The 20,109-nt window shown below is 40.7% G+C and overlaps 6 protein-coding genes across 7 annotated transcripts; 3 read left to right on the forward strand and 3 right to left on the reverse strand.

Annotated features, from left to right (window-relative positions):
- The first annotated feature begins 154 nt into the window (after positions 1-154).
- Positions 155-1,482, forward strand: LOC124191061 (protein BCCIP homolog). Its single transcript, XM_046584033.1, has 5 exons — positions 155-605; positions 666-764; positions 839-1,002; positions 1,061-1,232; positions 1,294-1,482. Exons 1-5 carry the CDS (start codon positions 321-323, stop codon positions 1,459-1,461), a joined length of 888 nt encoding a protein of 295 aa, XP_046439989.1. The 5' UTR covers positions 155-320; the 3' UTR covers positions 1,462-1,482.
- Positions 1,483-1,784: 302 nt separating this feature from the next.
- Positions 1,785-2,912, reverse strand: LOC124191062 (SRR1-like protein). Its single transcript, XM_046584034.1, has 3 exons — positions 2,856-2,912; positions 2,664-2,784; positions 1,785-2,598 (listed from the first exon to the last, which is right to left on the reverse strand). The coding sequence occupies exons 1-3, from the start codon at positions 2,872-2,874 to the stop codon at positions 1,932-1,934; spliced, it is 807 nt and encodes a 268-aa protein (XP_046439990.1). The 5' UTR covers positions 2,875-2,912; the 3' UTR covers positions 1,785-1,931.
- Positions 2,913-3,251: 339 nt separating this feature from the next.
- LOC124191064 lies at positions 3,252-5,587 on the reverse strand. The gene is made up of 3 exons (XM_046584037.1): positions 5,536-5,587; positions 4,240-5,301; positions 3,252-4,186 (listed from the first exon to the last, which is right to left on the reverse strand). Exons 2-3 carry the CDS (start codon positions 5,293-5,295, stop codon positions 3,323-3,325), a joined length of 1,920 nt encoding a protein of 639 aa, XP_046439993.1. The 5' UTR covers positions 5,296-5,301; positions 5,536-5,587; the 3' UTR covers positions 3,252-3,322.
- A 2,169-nt stretch (positions 5,588-7,756) lies between these two features.
- On the forward strand, positions 7,757-15,143 carry LOC124191065. Its single transcript, XM_046584038.1, has 19 exons — positions 7,757-8,428; positions 8,698-8,879; positions 9,115-9,432; positions 9,536-9,748; positions 10,133-10,347; positions 10,415-10,507; positions 10,596-10,763; positions 10,852-11,099; positions 11,157-11,412; positions 11,490-11,732; positions 11,794-11,931; positions 11,993-12,483; positions 12,565-13,052; positions 13,130-13,258; positions 13,338-13,390; positions 13,446-13,733; positions 13,803-13,977; positions 14,040-14,174; positions 14,235-15,143. Exons 1-19 carry the CDS (start codon positions 8,370-8,372, stop codon positions 14,372-14,374), a joined length of 4,032 nt encoding a protein of 1,343 aa, XP_046439994.1. The 5' UTR covers positions 7,757-8,369; the 3' UTR covers positions 14,375-15,143.
- A 99-nt stretch (positions 15,144-15,242) lies between these two features.
- Positions 15,243-17,896, forward strand: LOC124191067 (protein DEK-like). Of its 2 annotated transcripts, XM_046584041.1 has the most exons (8): positions 15,243-15,402; positions 15,532-15,685; positions 15,747-15,937; positions 16,016-16,170; positions 16,239-16,753; positions 16,946-17,448; positions 17,508-17,663; positions 17,720-17,896. In XM_046584041.1, the coding sequence occupies exons 1-8, from the start codon at positions 15,373-15,375 to the stop codon at positions 17,735-17,737; spliced, it is 1,722 nt and encodes a 573-aa protein (XP_046439997.1). In that variant the 5' UTR covers positions 15,243-15,372; the 3' UTR covers positions 17,738-17,896. The 2 variants fall into 2 exon arrangements, with proteins under 2 accessions (XP_046439997.1, XP_046439996.1); XM_046584040.1 differs by having other exon boundaries at positions 16,239-17,448.
- Positions 17,897-18,186: 290 nt separating this feature from the next.
- LOC124191068 (partitioning defective 6 homolog gamma-like) lies at positions 18,187-20,066 on the reverse strand. The gene is made up of 6 exons (XM_046584042.1): positions 19,794-20,066; positions 19,515-19,622; positions 19,330-19,453; positions 19,036-19,262; positions 18,666-18,829; positions 18,187-18,596 (listed from the first exon to the last, which is right to left on the reverse strand). Exons 2-6 carry the CDS (start codon positions 19,584-19,586, stop codon positions 18,215-18,217), a joined length of 969 nt encoding a protein of 322 aa, XP_046439998.1. The 5' UTR covers positions 19,587-19,622; positions 19,794-20,066; the 3' UTR covers positions 18,187-18,214.
- Between the last annotated feature and the right edge of the window lie 43 nt (positions 20,067-20,109).

Raw genomic sequence — 20,109 nt, forward strand, 5'->3', positions numbered from 1 at the left:
AAGAAGTTTGAAGGTTTGAAGTTTTCCGTTTTTCGTTTTATTGTAACGTAGCAGACTAAGTAAAAGGGCGTTGCAATTCACGTTCAAAGTTTTATTCATTAAAATAATTATAATTAATTGAAATTGAAATAGTAATGATTTGATTTTTATAATTGTTATAATATTTAATACAATTTTATTCTATTTTTTAACTCAATTTTTAAGATTTTATTTCAAACAATTTGAATGTTCACTTCACTTCCTTCCTACCCCTTCCTAGCAGACAAACTTAAGTTTGTTTTTGACTTTTTGACACGTGTGAAAAATTGTCTTTAAAAATCATGGCGAATTTCAATACTAAACGGCCTATGGAAGAAGATAGCAGCGATTCTTCAGAGGAAGAAGAAGAAGAAAATGATTCTCAAGATGAAGAAATGGGTGAAGATGAGCAACTTGGAGAGAACGACCGAGAGATTCAAGTCGACTTTGAAGGTCAATCACCAATCGCTGAAGATTTTCACGGTATCAAGAGTCTAATGCATCAGCTTTTCCTAAAGGCTCATATTAATTTAAGTGGTCTGACGGAACTCATCATTCAGCAAAACTACATTGGAAGTATATTACAGGTAATAAAATCTTGTGAAGATGTAATTTGTGTACTTTACTAAAGATATCTACTTCTTCAGCAATGTGTGGATAATGATGAACCTGATAGTGATGATGAAGGAAATTCTCTTGATGAAGTTTTTGGAATTACTTCTGTAATTAACTTGACACATCACAAGGTGAGATAAAATTTTGAATTTGTGTTACACAAATTACAATTAACCCAATTTTTTTTGTTATTTACTTTTCCTAGGATGTGGAATGTATTAAAGAAGTAAAAAAGTACCTGTTGGAAAAAACACAGAAGAAACTGAGTGGATTGTTTGATGATCCATCTAACCAGATAGGACTTATATTCAATGAAAGGTTCATAAACATACCACCTCAAGTTTCTGTTCCCCTACTGGAAAATCTATGGTATACAAGACTTAATTTGAATTATATCCCAAGTTTAAATGTAAAATTTTGTTAATAGTAAGGAGATTGATGAAGCAAAAAAATCTGGAAAGCCTTTTGACTTTACACACTTCATTTTAATTTCCAAACTTCATGAATCTACAAGAAAAGATCCTGAATCAAGGAAAAAAAAAGTCAAAGGAGGAGCCACCATATTATGGGTTAATGCAGAAGAAGAACCAATTTCAGAGGTATTCATCTATTAATTCCACGCCTAAGTAGAGTAGGTTGTAATAAAATTTCGTCAAATAGATGGGTGAAATATTAGGAGAATATTCTGTACGAAGCGAGTCAGATGCAGCAGTTTCCGGGACATGGGACGAAGATGACGAACAATTCGATCCGAAAAGAAGGATAGTCCTTATTACCGCAAAGCAGCTGCCTGAGGTGTTGATTAAAATTAAAGAATTCCTCGAATGAATAAAATTCATGTTTTCTGTTTGTTTTAGTTATTATTACCAATAACTTAAAAAATCTATTAATTGCATTTATTATTCCTTTCAACTACATCGGTATACACAATCTATTTGGGATCATGGGGTAATTTGAATCCAACCATGTCAGCCGTGCTACGCACTGTGCGTTCACCTGAAAGAGAAAAAAGGATTGATATTTTGTATACAACTTCGTTTTGAATAACTGTGTCAAACCTTGGCCGTGAAATTCTTGTATCAGCGATGCAGCCTTTCTTGAACTTTTCAAATAGCAAAGGTACGTATCAGCCATGTATTTACTTTCTTGTTGGGCTTTGCATGTTTGCTCAGCAGTGACCTGATTTCGGCGAAAATTCTTTGAGATAAATTGATATGCTGGCGATTCCCAGAGAGAATTATGACTATGGTTGGTTAGTCGGAGCTCGCGAATCAATTCTCTGAGCAAAGTTTTGGCGCTCATTTTTCACTAATTAGCTCAGTCTCAGCAGCAGGGTATGTAGGTTCAGGCGATTCCCAAAACGATGAATGAACACTGTAGATTAGTTCGCTGGGGAAATGGTGGAGACTAAGATCGTTGAAAATGTCGGGAAACCGGAAGTTGTTGGGCACAGCTAGTTCCTCGACGATTTCTATAGATCGATGAAGATAATGATAGCTCTTCAAGAAACGATCGGGAGTGTCGAGTCGAATTTTTTCGAAACTGTTGGCGTAAAGAATACAATTTTCTAGGTGACAAGGACTCCAATTGGTGTAAAGGAGGTTATTGCTGAGTTCTTTAGGACAATGGGGGAAAATGAAAAATGAGCTTGATGACAAAACTGCCTTTCTTTTTCCTTCACAATTTGTTGCTGCCAACTTCAGTTTCAAGTGACTGATGATGTCTTTTTCAATTGAACTGAAAACAGGATCAAAAACTTCGATTGGGCATAACAAATGTTCGCCTAAAAGAAGCAGTAATCCAAGCTGATGTTGGGCTGTTTTGCAAGTAGATATCCGTCCAAGCCCAAGACAGATAATTTGTGTTATAGGTTTTTTTCTTTTTTCTATTATTTCTGTAAGAAGCGTTAGGAAGCTTTTGTAAAATATGGACAACTCAACTTCTGCTTTAGCTTTTGAAATACTCCTACATTACAAAGAGGCCAGGAATTAAACACTATAAACAGAAAATTAATATTGCAGGAAAATTACTTTAAACAGGTATCCAATGCAATGGGTTCAAAGACAGGTGACACTGAAAGAGGATCACTATTTACCAAGCGCTTTGCCTTTGCAGATTTCTTTTTTGAGACAGTCACAAAACCATCAGAATCTGATTTAAAAAAATTTAGGATGAAATTACACTTAAAAATATTGGGCAGTTAGCTTACCCAGTAGTCTTACCAGTTGTAGAATTTGCCATTTATTTTACTGAACAACAAAGCAGACGAAACTTTCTTGCCTCGGCGAGTTTACAAACGAGCGCCAGCTGGCGGCAAAATGCAAAATGCATAATAATGCAAGATCACAAATTCAAAAGCTAAATCCAAAATCCGCTTATGCTCATTAAATAGGAAGCAGGGTTAAATGTCATCTTTTCAAAGCAATATTAACATATTTGAAAATTATAAAAATTATAAACAGGAACAAATAGTTAAAAAATTTATGGTTTTAAAAATAATATGTTTAAAAACAATGAAGAAAGACATTGAATTTCGACCTTTATTCCCTTCTGACTCCTGTGCTGCAAAAAATAACAGTGAATTAGATCACAGTTTGTGGAATGAAAAGCAGACCAAATTGGTACACAATCATTTCTTTATTGAAGTAAACAAAATGGATCTCAAAATAGTTTACATACAAGTACAAGCTTACATCAGACACCAATGCAGAGTAAGTGAAGGTCGTAATCCTTCACGATGTTTGGCAGTCAGTGCCTCTGTAAAGTTGACAAAGAGTTGCCAACTATCGGGCTGATCGTACCCATTCTCGATCATATCGATTGGAGTTGAAAGACAAAATGTGCGAAGGTTTGTCTTTGATGCCAGTAACTCAACGATTGAAACCAACGAGGTTAAAGACAATTCGTGCCAGGACAAATCCAGCAAAGAGAGCGCTGACAACGGACCGAGCGTGGTTCGACTCAACACCGTTAACTGCGATTCAACAAACTCATTCGAACTCAAATCGAGGATTCGAAGGTTACTACTGTTTCCAAGATTATTGATCAAAGGTAGAATTTGTTCCCACTGCAAGCCCAGCTCATTGGCAGCTAAACTAAGGGATCGCATTGTCTTCCGATGAGCTGATTCTCCGAGATAGCCAAGATCTTCGTCGTTGAGGCAGCAAGAAGACAAATCGAGCAACTCGAGTCCGCGTTGAAGTGGAGTCAGGAGGTCAGCCAAGCATCCAGCCAATCGATTATGTGCCAGACTGAGTCGTTCTAACCGAGGTAACTGGCTCAAGGCAACGGCCATTAATTCAACAGCTTGCGGGTGATCGGTAAGATCGAAAGCACAGCTACCCAAATCTAGGCAACGAACTGAAGTAAAATGACCCATGTGTGATGCCAAAGTCAGAGCACTGCGACGCTCACAAATCTCAATAAATTTGAGACCAATAAAGTGTTCCGGTAGTTGATCCATCAACGCCTCGAGTTTGCGCTCTTCATGCAAGTTTACTTCCAGAAAGCGGACTGTGACGGTAACTGGACTAGGTGAAGGAGCAAATTCATCCTAAGAAAAACAAATAATTAACTGCACTGGATTTTAAAATAACAAATTATTACGTAGCGTTGGTGAATCCAACTCAAAATGTCACTTGATTTCTCTGAAATGGATGCGTCTATAGTGATGTTAAAAAATGGCATATCCGTCAGATGGCTAAAATCCAGCGCATTTCCATTCCATACACCAATTTCCGGTGGAGTCTTTTCCCCTTGCCAATAAGCATCATCGTACTTGTTGCCGGTTGAACCCACTGACGGAGGAGTAGCTGACATAACTGGTGTCTCCTCGTCCCACGTTGAAATCTCAAACGTGGATTCACAAGTACCCGTAGCCCCATCAACAGCAGCTGCGCCGGAATTGTTCTCCACTTCCGGTTGCCAATAACCGATTACATCATTCGCTTCCCAAGTGTTGGATGATCGTCTGGTTGCTGATGCCACTGAATTTTTCTGTTTCATGGCCAATTTCTTGCAACTTCGCATTTTCTTATGCAACCCGGCTAGGATACAGACATCAAGGATCTTTGTTATTCTTCTTCCTAGTCGACGAAATTCATCCTCCCACATGAAGCTGCGAATCTCTTGAGAAGTATCCAGTGTCAGATCCAGCACTCGTAGAGGGCTTACTTGACCTTCATTCTCCAAGGTTCTTTTGACAACAACAAAAAATCCATCCAAGACATGCTTGAAAACCTTTCGAAACAGTTGTCTTTCAGTATCCCCACCTTCTTTTTCTGGATCCTCGAAATCATCTGATTCAAGAAAAGCTAGCCAACACTGAGAGCAGGTGACATGGATTATTTGAGAAAGCTGAAAGGTTTCAAACGGCCAGTAGGCAACCAATGAGCGTAGGGCACACCACTGTTTGGATGCAAACAGTAAACAGGCCACATCAACATACAGCACAGGTGGGATAAAGTTATCTTGCAGTATCTTTGGAATTTCATGATATTTGTTTATCTGCTTCAGGTACTTGAAAAGTGACTGGATAGCCAGCTCCTTTAACGGTGAAATACTAGAGGTGCAATTACTGCATTTTTTTTCTTTTCCCTTTACGTGGACTGCCCACTCGGACCAAAGGGGAAGTTTGAAAGGAGTATTACTAGTTGCTTCCATTCTTATCTAAATATTAAAAAAAAAAATAATTATGTGATTAGACCAACATTTTTTCTCATACAAAAAAATATACTTTCTAAACACTGTCACTATCTTCCATCATTCAGACTTGATCAAATGTTTGGTTGAGTTGTCTATTTCACTAGTGGAAGTCAAATCAAGACAAACAATAGAGAACGAAATTTTAGATGCAAGTTCACAACGGGTTTGTATCTGACAAGTGTGTCGATTTGTGTTTACCTTACAGAAATGAGAAAAAGGAAAATTCGCCTGCTTTGGACTGTTTCGTTGTTGATATCCCTTTCTTCCACAGATGTCGTTCGTTGTGCATGTAGAAAAATATAAATTTGTTAACAGATATGTAATGTGAACTTTATTAATCGCATTTTAAATGATTTATTTGTGGGATTAACTCAATTTAAAAAAGGTATTTCAGTTGGAAAAAGTTCACCCGACGAATGAGCCCGCGTAATTCAAATCGTTACAGCAAAACAGTACCGATCAAGCCAAACGGAGGGGGGAAGCGTCCATTTATAATATGTAAAACTCAGAAATTGTGATTAGTAGAAATTAGAAGGTTTTGAAAATTAATTTCTCCTTACCAAAGTCGAAAATATCATTAGTTTGTCGATGGTACGGTTGAAAAAACAATTTGCCTGCTCGGACGGCTGCTGCCTGCTAGTGACATAAGAATTTCTCTATCTACCCCAGATGTCGTTGTAATAAAAAAAAATCAATTTTCGTTCAAACTGAATAATAATGCAACTTTTTTTCCGATTATTGTCAATTACTACACGAGGAAATCGTTCGAATTTAATAATCTACATGCCTGAATTTCATTATTCTACTGGATAATGATAAATTAGGATTAAATGTCGATCCTTTCCTGATTTGGAAGGGTCCATGACGATCGATAATGTCATGATAATTGTCAGCACTGAGCTTCCCAACAATCTGGATCAGGAATCTCATCCGGCGCTCTCTGCTTAAATGCCCTCCAAAAACGGTTACAATATGATTGACGTTTGTCAATCATATTTTCCAAGTAACGTATATACGATCATACGCATACGCCGCTCCCGCCATGAAGTCGATCGATCGATCGGGGTGGGTAGCTCATGAAGTCATGTGACACAGCGTGATTTCTTCTATTCTTCTTTTGTTCCGTTCACCTGTTGACTTAACTGTGGATGATGCTGAAGCTGTTTCCATTTGGAAGCATCTTGGTCGTCTCAGATTTATTCACTAATGAGAATTTCATCAAAATAATAGAAAACTTCCCAATTGATTCGCCGTTGTTGTTGCTGGAGCAGATTCAATTTCCGCCTTTTCATAATAGAACGGAACGAAGACCTTTCGATGCCAACTAGACGAAAGCCTCTCTCAAATGAGGCGAAGGTGCTTTAGTCTTTATTCCTCTTTGTCCCCTACTGCCTGACGCCGAAGAAGATGTCTGCCATTTTTAAAAAGTCCAATTTTTCCCCAAATATTTCTATTTAAAGGAACTCCTTTTTTTTTACTGTCTGCTTCTATTTACTTATTCCAATCGATCTTATACACGCTGAATATAAATCATTGACAACAAAAAATATTGACAGTTTTATTTTATTTCTAGGATGTTTCTCCCTTTTTTTTGTGTAATCTTACAAATACACCGAGTCGCTTCAAACAGATTTGATTTCTGCTTGGCGGGTGGATCATATATATATATATGCAATCCTCCGCTTCCCACACCGACTCGTCGTGTGGTGTGTATATATGTATCGATCGGGCGTGATGTGTGTGTAACATCGACCCGGTTTCGGTTGCGTTGGTGGCGGTCAAATGCGTCTATGATTCCATCAACCATCATCACACGGATCGGCTGTCCACTGAAAGAAAAGAACCATATGATGTACGTAACATACAGGATCAAGTGGCATTCAATTGAGAGAAAACTAAGAACTAGAGTTTCAGAGAAAAGAAAGACCAATATTACAAACTGGAGATTGGCACATGGGGGTGTGTTGGAGAGCCCTTATTTTTTGTTTTCAAAACAATTTGAAACTGCAGCCGATATTCAACGACGCCTTTTTAAAAATTTCACTTGTATTCCGATCGATTTTTTTCCCACGAGTATGTATGTGTGTGTATATACCTATAGCCTGAGCCCTTACGAGTGTGTGCCATACAGAGGCGCCCCTCATTGGAAACGCTTCGTCAAACAAATCAACACAACGTAACACACAGCCATCGGGTTTCCAGCAGCTTGATGTTGTCCACGCTCTGTAAAAATAAGAAGAAATCCTTATTTTGACGCCAGCTGTTTTATAAAATGTCTTAATTCTTCTCGGAAGCAAACAGCAATTTCAACAAGGAAATTTTCGTAAAATAAAAAAAAACGTCGCGAGGGATACTCTGCGCCGTGATCGATTCGGAGCAGCTGTCAAATTGCGTTCGACGCGATAGGTGGCAGCACAGTCGATTGAGATTGGGGTGGAAGAAGAAGAAGGTTTCGCAGTCGTTGTCGTTTAGACTGTAGAGCTCGCAGCTCGCCCCCAATGGCGAGTTTGACCGTCATATCCGCGCTTGATGGCGCCAGGCAGTACACGAACGATTTAGTCCGTCGGGGCGGGACGACGTGACAGTGGGGAAACAGTGCCATGTCGTGAAACATTAACTTGTGGGTTTTCGTAGAAAACGGAACAGACTACTATACTACTGCTGCCTACACGAGACAACACACATCATGGCTGTGGTGGTTCCCAGTTGAGAGGGACACCACCGTGAAGACGACAACAACGAGACCGTGGAACAAGCAAAAACCCAGACTCCATTACCTCCCCCTCTCTCTACTAACACATCCTTCATCGTTCGCACAACAACAATGTGTGCTGTGTCTCCTGAAAACGTGAAGAAAATGTGAACGTCGAAATTTTTACCTACTATTCAAGACGAACAAATCCATATCTTGTCATCGCTAGTCCATCTCTTGTGTTGTTGGTGTGTGTGTGCGTGTGTGTCTTATTAATTGTGTGCAACAAATTCGGTTATCCATCAGCTACCGGGAGCTACCAGGCAGGAAGTGAAACAAGATGGGCAATCTCTGCTCAAACAACGGCGATCACGACGGCAACGGCTCCAATTCAGAGAGGTATTCCTATTTAACGTGAAATGCTCGTGAAGCAACACATCTGGTCGAATGCGAGAGAGCCAACCTCTCCTTTTTCCAACTGAATGTTTATCGGAATTCAAATGTCTAATAATAAACGGGACGCGTGACGTAGTCGTTGGCCCGGGTTCCTCTTTGCAACTGTGCAAAGGAAATGTTAAAAAAATACGAGAAGAAGAAAAAAAGAATTGATGCTTCATTTTGTTTTTTTGTTTTTTTTTTCAAATGTTTCAAATAAAAATATGATGCAGTTCGCCATGTTGCCGTGGTCGCAAAAGTCGAAAGTCGTCGAAAGCTCACAGCGGCGACGACGAGATCAAACAGGAGCCACCTATCATCGGTAACGGCAGTAACAAATCAGAATCAACTAACGTCTCTCAACAACGACAGCGTCCGCAACTCGATTCACGAGAGGAGTCGTCGATGGCATCGGGTAAATGTGATTTTCTTCTCCTTTTTTTTTAATGATCTGCACACAAGTCTTTTTTAATGATTCGATAACTTTATTCTCCTTAAAAAATCGTGTTGACTTATCGATCGCTCTGATAGTCTTCCCCTACACGATCCGGTTGCCAAACTCTTAAACGATTAATCATTCCAATAAGGGCAGAGAGCTGCTAACTTGATGATGGATTAATTGATTTTTGTTTTGTTTTTTATTTTAAAAGTGGATTCCGAAGGGATGGCTTCGGCCGCAACCCACCACCAACAGCTGACCGTTTCGATTAGTAACACATCAGCCGTCCAGCAGCAGCAGCAGCAGCCGAAGGTTGCCGGAAGCAACCCGAATCAGCAAGCATTAGCAGCATTAGCGGGTTCACCTACTTCGACTAGTAACGGTGCTAACTGCGATCCGGACGTGGTGCGCCAGTTGCCGGAAGTCATTCGCCATGTGCTGCACGGTTGTGTTGGCACTGGGAGCGGGTACGGCACGGCCGAACGAGGAGCTCACCTGACAGTTTACGTCACGTCAGCCGACCCTACCGGTATTACTCGGCGGCGAATTTTTCCCTTTTTCGGCCCCCTTCTCTCCTTTTGATTAGATAACCCTACATTAAATAATAATGATGTGATTGCGTGTTTCTGCAGCATCCAGCACGACGGCACTGTTAGATGCCATCAACAGCAGCGGAGTTCATGCCGAAATCAAAGCATTGGCCACTTCGCGCGGAGCATCTTTACAAATTTTGTGCGATCCTTGGGGCCCGTCGTCACCAGCGGCCACTACGACAACATCAACAGCGTTGATGTCCTCATCAAGTGACGACCGGATCGGTCGCATCTCCTTGTCCAATCTGAACCGTACGCCAAAAAGAGATAAACTTTTTTTGATCCTTATAGTATAAGTCTATACTTGGGGCTTTATTCTTCTTTGATTGATTGTACAATAGTAAATAGAGCATGCTAAAGAAATGGGATGCCACTTAAACGATCCATATAGTGTAGCTCCTCCCCTCTCTCTCGCGCTAGTCGGTTACTATGGTTACCATTGACGCACGCACTCTCCTCTCTTTCCCACCCTTCATATTCACCACGATCCCGGTGTGTGTGTGTGTGTCCATGCCTAACTGTAGACGCCTTGTACACTGGGAGAGCAGAGTACTGTTTCGCTTTTTTTTTTCTTCCTTTCTTTCCTGTACGCTCAATTATTCGGAACATATTGATCTATCACGACGATGACGCCAGGTCTGATGGAGACGTCGAACGTCATCCCCGTCCTGGTGTTTGGCGACACGCTGGGCCGCACCTGCGATTTGCCGCTGAGCATCGAAGCGCAAGACTTCCAGACGGCACTCCATCAAGCGCCAGATGCGGAAGATCGGAAACTTGTCGAACAATGGTATCACTCGGATCAACTGGCACAGCCACCTTGTTACCGGCTCCAATCTTCTCCAACTATGGTATGCGGCCCTAAAACGTTCAGAATTTGTCATCAAACATAAACCCATTCAAACTCTCGGTCGATAGTCGGAGGAGGTACAGCAACGGCTACTGGAATTCTTCATCACCGTCTTCAGTCAGGAACTGAGTGACGCCTACCTGAATACTCTGTTTGAACAGGTAAATTCCTTTACTGGACAATAATTCACTTGGGTGGATTAATTTAGTCGCGCACTCGATCTAAAACGATTTTCTCGAAAACAAACAGGAAGTGCACAATTCCGTGTGCATGAGTCAAGAATTGGCGCGACGTTGTATCTGGATCCAAGAAACGACCATTAGCAGCCCAAACACGTCCGGTTCCGTTCACTCCGAGTCGTCCATTACGGAGAGGGAGAATCGGCGACGGGTCAATGCTGTTCAGAAAATCCTCAAGGTCTGTCGAGTGAAATATATACTACTACTAGCAAATGGTGTGTGCCGGACGCTAACTGAATCATCAATCGCTTATTCATCGACTGCAGACGCTACTCCAGGAAAAACACGTCATCAAAAGTCAGGCGGAACCATTTTCCGCTGTCACTGGTCAACTCTCTGCAACGCTGCACTCGATCGTCGAAGAGGTACTCGACGAAGCCGAAGCCAAAGATGTCCTGTCACGCTCCTCATTATCCAGATCCTTTCTCGAGGAGATCAACCAGCACCTCACCTTTTGTCAGAGGGCAGCTTCTTGCAGTGTCAACAGAGAATCGGCTCTTATGGTCGTCAAAAGGTACAAGTTCAAAGGAAACGCTCGAGATCAATCAATCAATCGTCGTTCTATATTTAGGTATTTGACGGGGAATGAACAACATCCGCTGATTATTTACGGTGCTGAAGGTAGCGGCAAGACATGTCTATTAGCTAGGGCCGCCCAGCAGTGTCACAGCTGGCAACAACCCGACCCCGAATGCACTTTAGAAATGGGTGTCGTACTCCGCTTTATTCGCCTAACACCCGAATCCAGTTCAGTCCTCACCATTCTTCATAGCATCACCAAGCAGGTGTCGCTTCTCACCACTGGTCGCCTTCCTCGAAATCCCCATGTAAGGAAATAAGCCCATTTTTATTGCACCGCCTTACATGATTGATTAATGACACTTGTGTTGTACGATTTATCTAGACGCTGTCGGATTACCAATCAACGCTCCATAGACTGTTGGGCGATGAGCGGTCTTCGAGGAAGCGCATTACTTTCATTATAGACGGAGTTGATCATTTGGAGGATTTCGACACTGTCTTCGATTTACTCAGTTCTTGGTTATCGGTCCAGTTGCCTCCCACCATCAAAGTATTGCTGACTCTGAGAACTGGCCACCAACTCGAAAGATTGCGTGGTCAGCTACCCGAGAGTGCTTTCTATCAGGTATAGTCATTCAATTACAGATTAAGTAGACTCGTCAATACTGATGTGCTATGTCTTTCAGCTCGAAGAGCTTTCTTCTAGTGAAGCACACAACTTGTTTGACGCCTGTCTCTTACAACACACTCATCGCTCCCACAGCGATCATTTGACCGCTATGGCTGCCCAGATTAATCAATCCCATCGACCTTTAACTGTCAAGGTATTCGCCATTTCCATTAGTAGTGGTGGATTATGTAGACTTAACCGAGGAATCCTTTCAGATTTTGTCGTGGCAAGCGGGATTGGCTGAAGAGTTTCGCGGGAATATTAGCGGCGAAATATTGCCATGTTCGACCAACGTTATACCTAATCTCACTGCTGCTGTTCACGAACTAACTGGCCGGAATCAAGTGGCAATGATGATTGCTCTGTTGACTTCATCCCGCTACGGCATATGTGACTACGAAATGGAGCAGCTGTGCCGTCTTCATCTGTGTGAAAGTGATAACAGCAGCTGGCCAACTCTGGCTCACTTACTGGTCCCTTTCCTTCAACGCGTTGTTGTGGGTGGACTCGGATTGTTGTCGTGGCGGGATGCAACCCTCCGGGAGCAAATGACAAACACATTTCTAGTCGACCGAAATGAAGCAGTCGTCGTCCATCGAAAAATGCTGGACTACTTCTGGACCATTTGGCAAGAGTCGAGAACTTTACTAGAAAGCCGCAATTGGACCGATTTGGCCACTCCTTTATCGGCCATTACTAACCTGCGGTATTTTTATATTTTTATTTTCTTTCTATATTCGGTGTTTAATTGTTTCATTATCTGTGATTGGAATTTGAATTTATCCAGTTTGACGAGACGAGCTCTGGACGAAATTCCGTATCATTTGTCCCGGCTGGATTTTTCAGAGACTCAAGTCCGGTGGATTGAAATCTGGTCGGATCCTGGGTGGCTGTTGACCAAACTAGCCACTTCTGGCGTCACGCAAGTGATGGAGGATTTGACTTTAACACCGGAATCTTGCCGACCGGAACATTTCCAACAGTGGATGTCACTTCTCGCACCGGCCATCGACTACGACTACCGGCAAGTGACCAGTCAACTGATTGGCCGAGGAGCTCCACAAACAGGAATTTTCGAGAAATTGTGTCGCAATCCTCTAGTAGCTTCTCTTCTCCCCAGCCAGGATTTAGCTCCATCGGATTCTTCGGAAAAAGACATTTGTATTAGTGCTATTTATCGTCTGAACAGCGGTGAAAGACATCATGCGGCTGCTCTATCGGCCGTCCGGGACGAATTGAGTCTCTGGAATTTTAAAACCGGTCAATGCGATAAAGGTAAGAACTCTTGTCAAACAAACGGAGTACGCGATAGAGTTATTAAAGACGACCTATTTTTGTATTTGTATCCACAGTGCTTGGAAACCTGCAGCACCAGCCTTTGAAAGTCGCCCCGCTGGCCAACGACCGTTGTGTCGTATTGTGCGGGCGTGAACTGTGTGTTTATGACATGAATACTGGCGAAGAAGTGCTCAAGCTCAAAGGTTTGTTTATTCTTCGATCGATTTGTCTGTTTGTTTTTGCCTTGTACTACATAAAAAGAAAAATTTTAATTTATTTTAGGAATGATGAACCAAAAACTGCCATTGTTTGGCCTTCACGGCGATTCTCACGTGGTATGCATTCATCTGATGATTTTTTATCGGCTCATGCTAATTATTATCAATTTAGGTGTCACTCTCACGTAATCGGATGTATGTCAACCTAATCAGCCTGGAAAACGGCGATTGTGTTACAACGTTTAAAGTGGGCGAGGATCGATTCCTCAATTCGCTCCTAGTTTCAGACAATGGCCGACTCTTGGTCTGCGGTGACGAGTCCAAACGGCCCTGTTCACTACTTGTCTGGGACTTGCAGGCTAAAAAGCTCATCTATGATTTGAAAATGAATCACCATGAATTTATCACCCGATTGAGTGCAATCACCGGAGATGGGACCTACGTGGCCTGTGTTTGCAAAGTACTTTTTTTTAGCCAACAACAATGCAATAGGAACCGATTTCTTCATGCTTTCTCGTTTCTTTTTTAGGAACTAGAGACGAGCGATCCGAATTTCATCGTGGTTTACGACTTGCAAAGTGGCACGCTCTTTAAGAAATGGAAAGCAGGAGCAAACACAGTAGCCGTCAGTATTGCCTGCCAAAACAGTTGCGTCGTGACAAGTTTGCAGGACGCTCGAATTCTTGTTTGGGATCTCGTGACAGGTTTGTTTGCCTTTTGTCTTTTTGAAATTGCAAATATTTATTTATTTACTTTGGGTAAACAGGCAATTGCCGCTGGAGTCTATTGGGCCATTCAGCCTCTGTAGACACACTCAACCTTGACGCCGAGGGTTCTTATTTACTCAGTTGGGACTCTGAGGACAATGACCGGTCTCTAAGGCTCTGGAACCTCTCCAATGGTATCTAGGAATTGTAGTCAAGTGGTTTTAAGGATTACATTATTATTTCTTTATAATTAGGGCAAGATGTGGCCACGTTCACACCTGATCAACGTACAACGGCCGCCCACGTATCTGCTGACGGGCAAGTTGTGCTGGTAGCTCTAGCCGGTCGCTCTGATCTTGTCCAGTTGAAACTGTCTCAAACTCCGCTGTCGTAGAAAACCACGCCCATCAAAATAGGTCTCCAAAAAATAGAAGTTAACCCTCCGTAAAAAAAACCAAAAAACAAAAAAAAAAAGTCCATCGTGTCGTATGTCAGTGTGTCAATTCTGTGTATCGAAAATTCCAATCTTCTTGAGTTATTCTCATTGATTGGATGTGTTAAGTCATCCCACCCAAACCCATCCTTGTTCGTATCGGGAACCAACCTTGGTATTATCTACACTTTTCTTTTTCACTTCGCTTGTGCATTTTTCGAGCTCGTAGAAATATTTTTCAGCGCTGCTATGCAATTGCAATATATCATCATCCATTCGACTCGGGAGTGCTCCAGCGGAGTGAAAAATATTTTCACCCTTCTGTCTATTCTCTCATTCTATATCCTTCTCTATTGTCTCTGGCCCACGTCGTCGTGTATGTGCAGCGAGTGTGTTCCCTCCTATTCAACCTCCTTGATTTCCCAATGACAAGTCGTTCCAGATTGATCATCCAACGAGTCAACCATGTTTATTTTTTTTTCTCTTTCTTTTCTCATCTTTTTAAAACATTACGCACAAAAAATCAGCTAATGTTTCATCTATTTTATTTTCCCTTATAGAATTCTTGACCCAAATTCTCGTCGAATTTGTTGTTTGGTATATACATAACTCGCGGTCGCTAACGATTCTAAAAATGTTCTGTTTGTCAAAGCCGCTAAAATGGCCGTGTATGTAAATATTCTTGAATTGATCGTATTTATCTGTAATAAACCGATAACGTTTTAACGAACACCACATCATTTTTCCCACGCTTTGCATTTACTTTGTGAGTTTTTCCCGCCAATTTTCGAAAGTGACCGCCTGGTGGCGTAACCACTTGATGCAACGTTAGTCTTTTGTTTTCAAGATATTGAATCTCGATGCTTGTCCACTGACGGCTGGAGTCTTCTTAAGCAGTGAAGAAAGAAATTTGTTTTTATTCTATTTTAAAAACTCAACGCTAAAGAATTTAATTAGAAATGTCAGACAAGGAAGGTGTCGAAGAAAAGGTACAGTTTTTGATCAGAACAAATTATGTTTTACTATCTACTTCTCAAGTTACTGTGAAATGACCTTTTTCCCGCCAAACCGTTTTCCTAAGCATGGTCTTTTTCTCAACGATTTGTTTCTTTCAATAGGAAGTGACAACTGAAGATGTTGTTAATGAAGAAAATACAATTAAAGGACAAAAAAGAAAGAGACCTGTCGCTAAGGCAACTCCATCCAAGAAAAAGTTGAAGTCTGAAGAACCACCTGTATCTGAAGAAAATGACAAAACTGAAACAGAAGAAGGTAATCTAGAGCAGTAGTTTTAAATTGTGCTTGATTTTCATGATGTTTGATCAATTTATAGATGAAGAGATGCCATTGGGACTTCTGGATCGTTCACCAGAAATGACTGGAACCAGAATTCGCAAACAGGTGGAGAGACTTACCATCAACACCCCCGCTGCATCAGAAAAACCTGATCGCAAAAAATATGAACAAATCCCAGGAAGAGGAGTGAAGCTGGGTACATCCCCAAGAATTGCATCACAATTAATGGTATTATTACTAATTGGATGTCGACATTTAAAATTTCCATAACCATCTCATAATTTTTTTTTCACATGTCTAATTTAGACTTTTAAGCACACTAAGATGACTCTTCTTCATAGACTACTATTCAAAAGACCTGGAACTGCTTATGAAATTAAACGGAATGTTAGAGAGTTCTCAGGGTTCCCTTTTGAGAAAAAAGATAAAGAATTTGAGTCCAGGAAGCACATGCTGGAAAAGTAATAAATACTTATATATATAATTATATATATATTGTACTGTTATAATTACAAATGTATTATTCTAGGAATAACTTGGTTGACCTGAAGGACATCTGTCAAATTCTATGCCTGGAAAAGGGCGGCACCAAAGAGGCTATCATTGAGCGGATACTAGAATTTTGCCTGTGCCCTAATCCGAGCAGTAAACCGACCCCTAAGAAAACCAAAAAGAAAACTAAAGAAAGCAAGAAAAAGGTCAAAGCCAAAAGCGACGACGAAAAAGCTGCACGAAGCAGTCCCAAGAAGAACATTACCTCAAATGAAACTGTCGAGGACGATTCGAGCAGCTCAGACGAAGAAGCGGAAGGCGAATCGGAATCTGAAAAGGAATCACCTGAGCCAACTCCAGTAAAAAAAGGCACCAAGAAACCTGCGGCTCCCAAACCTGTTAAAGAATCCGCAACACTGAAATCGAATAAAAAAGTTCCTGCTTCAAAAGCAAATAAAGAAGCGTCCGAAAACAAATCCCAAAAGGAAACCGACGACGATTCGAGCAGCTCAGACGAAGAAGCGGAAGGCGAATCATCTGAAAAGGAATCACCTGAGCCAACTCCAGTAAAGAAAGGCACCAAGAAGACTGTTGCACCCAAACCTGTTAAAGAAGCCGCAACACCGAAAGCAAATAAAAAAGTTCCTGCGGCAAAAACAAAGAAAGAAGCATCGGAAACCAAATCCAAAAAGAAAACCGAGGACGATTCGAGTAGTTCGGACGACGAAGCGGAAAAAGAATTATCTGAAAAGGAATCACCTGAAAAAGAATCACCGGAATCGACTCCAGTAAAGAAAGTTACCAAAAAGACTGCGGCACCCAAAGCTGTTAAAGAAGCTGCAACACCGAAAGTGAATAAAAAAGCTCCTGCTGCAAAAGCAACCAAAGCAGCATCGGAAACCAAATCCAAAAAGAAAACACCTAAAAAGTCTCCCAAGAAAGCTGAAATCAAAGTTAAGTTACCCCCTGTGAATAAGGCCAAAAAGAAGGCACCGGCTGTGATGTCTGACTCGGAGGGAGAAGAAGATAAGAATTCTGCAGACACATCAGCGGACAAGAGCATCGAAAATGAAAAGTCAGCAGAAGAATCATCTCCTAAGAAATCAGCAAAAGAAACATCTCCATCTCCTGAAAAATCAGCAGGAGAATCATCTCCACCTTCTAGAAAATCCTCCGACAAAGATGAAGATCAAACTGAAGTGTCGCAAGCCCCGGCAAAAAGTCCGAAATCTAAATCTGAACCGACAGTAAAAATAACTATTATCCATTTTCGAGTCCATTAAACTATTATCTTATTCATTTTTAGAACGACGAGCTGGCAAACACTATCAAGCAAATCATTAATGATGCTAACTTAGAAGACATGACTATGAAAAACTTGTGTCGTCAAGTGTACAATAAATTCCCAGAATATGAACTGGAGAAAACGAGGAAAGAGTTCATCCGGTCGAAAGCTAAGGAGGTAATAATGTCATTGTTGTGCAATAGTTCCGTTTTAAATTTTTAAATGGTTTGCAGATTCTTGGCAGTGAATAAGGGCGCTTCAAAAATACTTCATTTATAAAGAAACAAGCTGTCATTTTATACGAGTATATTTTCGAAGTGAGTAAAGAATAATTTCTTAATGTTTTTAGTTTGTTCTCTCCACTTTCTTGAAGCACGGTGGTGCATATTGATAATACAATTTGAACTGGAGACAAGTTTTTTTTAACGTTGTATTTGTGCCGATGAATCGTGTAGATCGAGACTCATCGATTAGTCATTTTACTAATTACCATTGAAAGGCCGGTAAGTGTTGAAAAGGCACACATGTTTTTTTTTTCTTAACTATAAACCTAGGGGGAGGGGTGGACGGGATATAAACGCACGCATTGACCGATGTGGTTTGCGAACATTCAGGCAAAAAGAAGACAAATTGTTTTTTTTTATACACTTTCATTTTTTAAAAATAAGGACTCAAAAGGGAACGTTTTCATTTTCATATATGGATATTTGTGAACTTAAATCATAATGTTATAAGTGAAGGATGCCATCATCTTTCGCGTGGCTGGTCCTATCGCTGCCGCTGCTAGCACTGGTCTGCATAGTAAGATCCTTTATCTCATCTAAGTCGTCGGTTTCGTCTTCTTCATGGTCCTCGTCAGAATGAGAGTGAACCATTGACGCGATGGTCGAATACGACGTCATCGTGTCATTGTGTGAGGTTCTTGACAGCGTCAAAACACCTCGTTGATTGGCCGGTTTGACGGTGATGATCAAGTTTGCACTATTAGCCACCATCATGTCGGTTACTTGATCTAGTGATTTTCCGGCGACTTCAATACCGTTCACTTCCAGCACTTCGTCATTGACCGCCAAGAGACCAGTAGATTCGGCCAATCCGCCAGGAACCAATCTGTCAAAAATCACGGTCTGTCAATCACAACATAATAAAGATATATATAGATATAAAGTATAATCATACCTTGATATAAAAATTCCGGGGACTTTTTCTAGGCCATTAGGTGTGACACGTACCGAGGTACCGTCTCGAATATAAAATCCAAGAGGTCTTTCAGATCCATGTTTGAGCAGCCTAACTCGACGGCAGGAATCGGGCACTACATCTACATCAATAATAGCTGAAACCTGTTTTAACAGTGAATAATTCAGTTTAATGCCCAACCAAGCATGAAGCAAGATGCAACAACAAGAAAGGAGACTAGGAAACAACAACTGGAGACATAACGCCAACAACTAAGATTACGCAAGTTCAAGCAAGAAAACAAGGCGTTTAAGCTAATTACAAATCTACTTAATTAATGAAAATAAACAGATGGAATAATCAAACCAACTTGTCGAAATTCCTTTGGATACGATATGCTAATGTGTGGCCTAGTTTTGGGTGTTCCTAATATTGATGATATTAAATTCTTTTTAGAAGCATAGTGTTGATGTAATTCATCATCCTGTGATTCTCCTCTTCTCTGTATGTGGATTCTCAACAAAGGACGTGCTGCCTGCAAAGCTCTAGCAAAGTTGTCATCATTGTTGATGGGCAATAAATCCCCATCATTGGGGTCTGTATGATGAATGAGACAAATTACAAATCAGTCTTTGAATAAGTAGTATATGATGAAATTACAAACCTGTATAACTTATATAGAATGGTTCAATTTGTAAGCCATGTAGTTGTTCAAGCAACTTTCTGAAATCTTCATACTTTGGTAATACTTTTTTGTTTAGACTGAATCTTCTAAATTCAGCCACAAACTAGAATTAAAAGAATTTTAATATGAATAATCTTTGGTCATGACAGAAAATGAAACTTTACTTTGCTTTTCACTTCCACAAAGTTTGAGTTTGTTCTTGGTGGAGACATCTGAAGTTTCACTAGCTTTGACATCTGCGTTTGGGCCAAATTTAACAGTGAATAAGTATCCTATGTAGAAAACAAACAAAACGTTTCAATAGATTCATAGTTCTTTATGAATATCCACGCCCCAGTAAGCATCCGGTTACACCTCCAACACCGACAATTGCGTGAAATCATCGGTTGTTCACATTCTATATCCACTACAAGATGGAAAGGGATCTTGAGAATTCCGATTACCTGGATCGTCACTGATGGAATGGAGAAAAACGATTTAACTCATTTGAATGTTATAAAATGAATGAGCAATTTTCACGTTTCCTTGGTAGGCACCATACAATGAAAATTGACAGACATGACAGTTATTGAGGACGGTTACGAATTGGTGCAGCCCTCTAGAGGATAGAATGGAAAAATCTCGAATTTTACTGTTTTCATAAATTATAAGTTAAATATTTTTATTTTAAAGGTATTTTAAAATAGGAAAGTGAATGGATGAAATTCTCATTCTATAAGTGCTAAGTGGTTTTGATATTTTATTAGTTTACTAGTATAT

This window comes from Daphnia pulex, chromosome 3, assembly GCF_021134715.1.
Source record: "Daphnia pulex isolate KAP4 chromosome 3, ASM2113471v1".
NCBI lineage: Eukaryota > Metazoa > Arthropoda > Branchiopoda > Diplostraca > Daphniidae > Daphnia > Daphnia pulex.

Bases quoted from the DNA above. Each gene is read 5' to 3' on its own strand.
- LOC124191061 (XM_046584033.1), top strand. From the start codon at position 321: ATGGCGAATTTCAATACTAAACGGCCTATGGAAGAAGATAGCAGCGAT. The intron at 606-665 runs GTAATAAAATCT...CTACTTCTTCAG, and splicing joins ACATTGGAAGTATATTACAG to CAATGTGTGGATAATGATGA. The intron at 765-838 runs GTGAGATAAAAT...TACTTTTCCTAG, and splicing joins TTAACTTGACACATCACAAG to GATGTGGAATGTATTAAAGA.
- LOC124191062 (XM_046584034.1), bottom strand. The intron at 2,599-2,663 runs GTAATTTTCCTG...TTTGTAATGTAG, and splicing joins GCATTGGATACCTGTTTAAA to GAGTATTTCAAAAGCTAAAG.
- LOC124191064 (XM_046584037.1), bottom strand. From the start codon at position 5,295: ATGGAAGCAACTAGTAATACTCCTTTCAAACTTCCCCTTTGGTCCGAG. The intron at 4,187-4,239 runs GTAATAATTTGT...TGTTTTTCTTAG, and splicing joins GTTGGATTCACCAACGCTAC to GATGAATTTGCTCCTTCACC.
- LOC124191065 (XM_046584038.1), top strand. From the start codon at position 8,370: ATGGGCAATCTCTGCTCAAACAACGGCGATCACGACGGCAACGGCTCC. The intron at 9,749-10,132 runs GTACGCCAAAAA...CGATGACGCCAG, and splicing joins CTCCTTGTCCAATCTGAACC to GTCTGATGGAGACGTCGAAC. The intron at 11,733-11,793 runs GTATAGTCATTC...TATGTCTTTCAG, and splicing joins CCGAGAGTGCTTTCTATCAG to CTCGAAGAGCTTTCTTCTAG.
- LOC124191067 (XM_046584040.1), top strand. From the start codon at position 15,373: ATGTCAGACAAGGAAGGTGTCGAAGAAAAG. The intron at 15,403-15,531 runs GTACAGTTTTTG...TTCTTTCAATAG, and splicing joins AGGAAGGTGTCGAAGAAAAG to GAAGTGACAACTGAAGATGT. The intron at 16,171-16,238 runs GTAATAAATACT...GTATTATTCTAG, and splicing joins AGGAAGCACATGCTGGAAAA to GAATAACTTGGTTGACCTGA.
- LOC124191068 (XM_046584042.1), bottom strand. From the start codon at position 19,586: ATGTCAAAGCTAGTGAAACTTCAGATGTCTCCACCAAGAACAAACTCA. The intron at 19,454-19,514 runs GTAAAGTTTCAT...TTTTAATTCTAG, and splicing joins TTGTGGAAGTGAAAAGCAAA to TTTGTGGCTGAATTTAGAAG. The intron at 19,263-19,329 runs GTTTGTAATTTC...TTCATCATACAG, and splicing joins ATTCTATATAAGTTATACAG to ACCCCAATGATGGGGATTTA.